The sequence below is a fragment of the Plectropomus leopardus genome, unplaced genomic scaffold, assembly GCF_008729295.1.
Source record: "Plectropomus leopardus isolate mb unplaced genomic scaffold, YSFRI_Pleo_2.0 unplaced_scaffold25834, whole genome shotgun sequence".
Taxonomy (NCBI): Eukaryota; Metazoa; Chordata; class Actinopteri; order Perciformes; family Serranidae; genus Plectropomus; species Plectropomus leopardus.
In genome coordinates, this window is record NW_024628084.1 from 691 (window position 1) to 5300 (window position 4610).

At 36.2% G+C, this 4610-nt stretch overlaps 1 protein-coding gene across 1 annotated transcript; it reads right to left on the reverse strand.

The window, feature by feature from the left end:
* Window positions 1-273: 273 nt before the first annotated feature.
* On the reverse strand, window positions 274-4220 carry LOC121966767 (C-type mannose receptor 2-like). Its single transcript, XM_042516834.1, has 5 exons — window positions 4170-4220; window positions 1941-1981; window positions 1561-1759; window positions 933-1120; window positions 274-791 (listed from the first exon to the last, which is right to left on the reverse strand). Coding segments are annotated over exons 1-5 (942 nt in total). The 5' UTR covers window positions 4172-4220; the 3' UTR covers window positions 274-279.
* Window positions 4221-4610: the final 390 nt, after the last annotated feature.

Sequence of the window (4610 nt, forward strand, 5' to 3'; positions counted from 1 at the left end):
TGTAAATAACTTATAAAAAATATACATTTACAATTTCTTAATTTCCTGTTGTTGTTGTTTTAATACCCCCCTCTCTGTCTTTTCTGTTCAATTCAATTTCTTGTCAGCTTTTTTGCGGGACATTTCTTGCCAAAATGCTTGTTGTACTCTCAGCCATATTTTCAAAAGAAATCAAACCAATTTGTTCAGGTTTCAAAGGCTTAAATTCTTGTAAAAAGTGTCTGAATTTAGCCCAAGAAAACTGATATCGAAACAGATTTTAAAGGGTTAAGTGCAACATTATCCAGCGTGTCTCTGGGCAGGTGAAATACATGAAAAATTATAAAGACTATTTTTATTCCTATTCTGTCCCTGTAACTTAGCATGGGGTCTCTGACATAGAGAGGATGAAATAAAATAAAACAAGGATTCCACCCAAAAATATTCACCCTCATAGCAGATGAAGTGTTTTTTTGTCACACATTTGTCGGTCCCCCATTTGCCCCTTTTCTGCCACATGGTCATAGCACATCTGTTGTCTGAATTATCACTGAGCAGTGGTCCGTAATTCTGTGGATCCCAGAATCTGAAAGAGACATTGCTGCCATCTGACCACCTCCAGCTGTCTCTGAACAGGCCGATCCACCAGTCTGTCTCAGTCTCAAGTTCACCTTTCAGTTCCGATTTGACCTCTTCTAATTGTTGGTGTCCACTGACCAGGTCAGTGTGATTCTTTCTGCAGTAATTCTGAGCCTGTAGCCAGGTCTTTTTGATCTTCATCAAATGAAATTTGTTGTTGGATTTCTTTGTTTCTGTGTAATAAACAGACAAACATACATCACCATACAGAATATCTCTCTGGGGAAATACAATATCAAGTCCTGGTGAATCATGTCATAAATAAACAGCATGTGATTCAATGAGAGGTTAGAGTATTAATGTCATATTCTCACCATCGAAGCAGATGAAGAAATGTTCATGATTACATTTGAAGTCCAGCCATTCACTATTACGTAAAGTTACACAGTTCTCAGGTTTATCTTTGTCATTTGGCTCATTCTCAAGCCAATTTTTCTTATCTTCATGGTACTCCAGCCCTGGCAGAGACCATTGCCACACCCTGAAATGTCCTCCTGATTCGCTGCAAGGAGATTAAAAAAAGGACAAATCACAGCTTCATATTAACGGGTAAAACACATGCAGAGTGAACTCTGGTCCACTCTTGTCGAAAGACAAAGCTGGTATATTATCACAGAGCATGGGGGTGATTGGTTTGTTTCACTGAGGCGTCCACCTTGAGTAAGAATATCTTTGCTACAGAAAATGACAGATGTAGGTGAGAATTATATATCTGCAGTTATTGAATAGGTCCTCAATACAAGACCATAGATAAATATTTTCTACTATAAAATCTTCTATTGTATATCGGCCACCATTCATTCAGGTGTACCCAAAAAGTTCTGTCACACCCAGCGCACTCCAGAAGGCTAAAAACAGCACATGGGTGCGAGAGCCTTTATTTCTACCATCATCTGCTGTTACCCTCAAACATTGCACAGGTACACCGGGCTTGTATCATACCTCCGAGGACTGTTAAGACCGATCCAGGCTTCATCCTGATTCTGTGCCGAGTCACAGAGTCTCTCCATGTCTGTCATGTCCAACACTTTGGCCAGGTCAGTGTACTTATCTCTGCAGTACTTCTGAGCTTCTGTCCAGGTCTTCTTCTGTTTGACAAAGTGGTACTCATAGTGGCGACATGTGAAGAAGGAAGCTTGACCTAATAGCAGAGAAAACACTGCAGTGATGGAGCTGATAGCACAACAATCATGTGTTCAATGAATCAAAATCACGAGTCCACTTATTTTGAGTTTTATTAACAAGAAAGGTGAGCCTACCCTGTTTTATGACCCTAAGATTAAATGATTTTAGGAAAAAAAACTGTAAAATGATCCACTTACTCATCAGAATGAGCACAAACAGACTCCACTGCATCTCTGCCCTGTTGGATGAAACAGATAGTTTAGTGTGCAGTGAACCAAAAATGATGATTTCAATAAATCCTGTCAGTTTAAAAATTAATGCATTAAAAAATCTTACCCATTAAATTAAAAAATACAAAAAACACACATACAAACTGTACTTCCCCCTCCAGTTTCTGAGGAAAAAGGTTTAGGTGGCAAATATGCAAAGCAGGATGAAACCAGACGCTAACACTGAGAGATTGTCACTGTTTTTCAGCACATGGAAATGTTTAATATGAATAAAACACAAATAATTTAATGCATCAGGCTGCACCAGTCACGAAGAAAAGAAGAAGAAAAAACAAAAACTTATGCAATACATCCACCTTGGTAAATTGTTTCTGTCTGAAAACTTATAATATTTTGATCTGGCTACATCATAAACTTGATTTTTTAGTTTTCATAAATTTAACTCATAATATACTGGGGCAGGTGGGTAAGACACATTAAAGTTATAAAATCTTTATACTCTATAAAATCCAGAACGAAAAAAGAATGACACATAATTAAATTGTTCACTGTTCCTTCAATTAGCCCAACAAAAGAAATTCTCTCTATTATAACTGCACTCACTAAACTTACGATTACATTTAGCATCAATAAAAAAATTATATTAGAATTATATATAGATGTATTTTTAAATTTTGTTTTTAGCTGTTTTTTCATATATTTTTTTCAAAAGAAATCAAACCAGTTTGCTCAGCTGTAAAAGGGTCAAATAGCTTGTAAAAGGCGTCTAAACGCAGCACAAGAAAGCTGATACTGATCCAGGGTTTTAAAGAGTTAAGCTGAACACTGGCAGCTGATTTTGGGGTTTTGACAGATGTCTGATTTAGATTTCCAAATAAATTTCAACCTCTGTCCCATGCTGGAAGATTGTCAAACCAACATCAGCAAAGGTTTTGACTTGGGCTGTCACACGATTAGTTATTTTTTTAATCGCATTTAATTGCAGGATATCAGTAGTTAATCATTATAAACTGCACTTTTAATCACGTTTTAAATTAATTTTTTTGCATTTTCACATGTTTCATATTTCATTGTTTTATATAGTCCATATTGACAAAGCAAAGCAATTCTTATCAGATTGTCCTGATTTGGAATCATATAACAGTAAAAAAAAAAAACTGCACGGGACGGCATAAAGCGAGCATGTCTGTAAAAGGGAGACTCATGGGGACACACAGAACCCATTTTCATTCAGACATCTCGATGTCAGAGGTCAAGCGGCCCCTGTGAAACACCTAAGTTGTTTTTTCATCACCAAAATGTATCCAAACTGTGGAATAGTATCCCAAAAATCTAGCATGATATGACCACTGGATTTCCCAAGTCTTCTAATTTCATATGATACCAGTACAATCTCAGCCTTAAAACGCAGCCCCGTAATTTAAATAATCAATGCACAATTAAATTACGTATGCTTCTTAATCGCATCGTGTTAACACTGACGGCCCTGTTTTGGACGTTAAATAGATATTAATTTACAACCGGAAAATCATTGTCTGTCCAATTCTGGAAGGTTGACGTCAACTCAGTGTTGGGTTTTGACGCTTTTTGAATTAAAACCACAACGCAAGGTCTATCGTCAAGCCAGTGTTTTCATTTTCAATCAAAACTGAACTTTTGTCCAAGTCCAATGTCTTTCTGATATCATATTGGTGCCAGCTGGGTAAATTGTTGATTGTTGCTTTGTATTATGACTGCATTAACCTTACTGACACATTTAGTGTAACTGGGGATTAGAACAGCACAGTATATTTAACATTATTTCCTAAAGCATGCAAAAGAGGATGAGCAGTGTTTTTCAATGCATCCCCCAAAAAAGCTCCAGAAAACAAATCTTGGACTGGAAAAAGAAGTCCAGTCTCCAGTATTATTGCATTTCTTCACAGTATAATGTCAGGTGTTCTTATTATAGTGTCCACTCTTTGTGAATCATACTGAACACTGCATAAAACATTTAAAAATAATATAAACTTTGTCACAAATAAGCTGAATAATTTGGTAACTCTGGCAAATTTAAAAAAAAAAAAAAAAGGACAAATTTCAAATCTGATGTGATTTTAGATTATGCAAAGTATATACTGGAGAAAGACAATATTGCACTTCTGCAAACACACAATAAATGATACATCAAACTGACAGAACAGAGTCATAACTTACATCTTCTGAGTCCTCCCGTCAGACGCTTCACTCTGGTGTCTCTCCGCTGATGAAGACTAAATTATACCGATGCTCTTGTTTTGCCGCTTTGACGTCAGCATTTAAATATGAAAATACATCGACCCCTTGATGACAAGATTTACATGATGCACCAGGAAAAAAAGGGGAACACATTTCCCTGCTGACTGTCCAACAAGCAGAAAGAGAGATGTCTTTCCAAAAATATCTATCTAAATATCTATATAACCCTAACCCTAACCCTAACCCTAATAAAGAAAATAAAAAAACTCAGTTTTGCTATCCTATATATATATATACATATATATATACAGTACTGTATAAAAAAGTCTTAGGCCACTTTGAACTTTATTTTAGCTCGGTGTTAATGACCATACATATTTATTTCTCAGTAGTCTCTTTACTAAAATACAACCAGTATAC

Excerpts from the sequence above, each read along its gene's own strand:
- LOC121966767 (XM_042516834.1), bottom strand. Across the intron at positions 1,760-1,940 it reads GTTTGTGCTCATTCTGATGA|GTCAAGCTTCCTTCTTCACA; the intron begins GTAAGTGGATCA and ends CTCTGCTATTAG. Across the intron at positions 1,121-1,560 it reads GGTCTTAACAGTCCTCGGAG|CGAATCAGGAGGACATTTCA; the intron begins GTATGATACAAG and ends ATCTCCTTGCAG.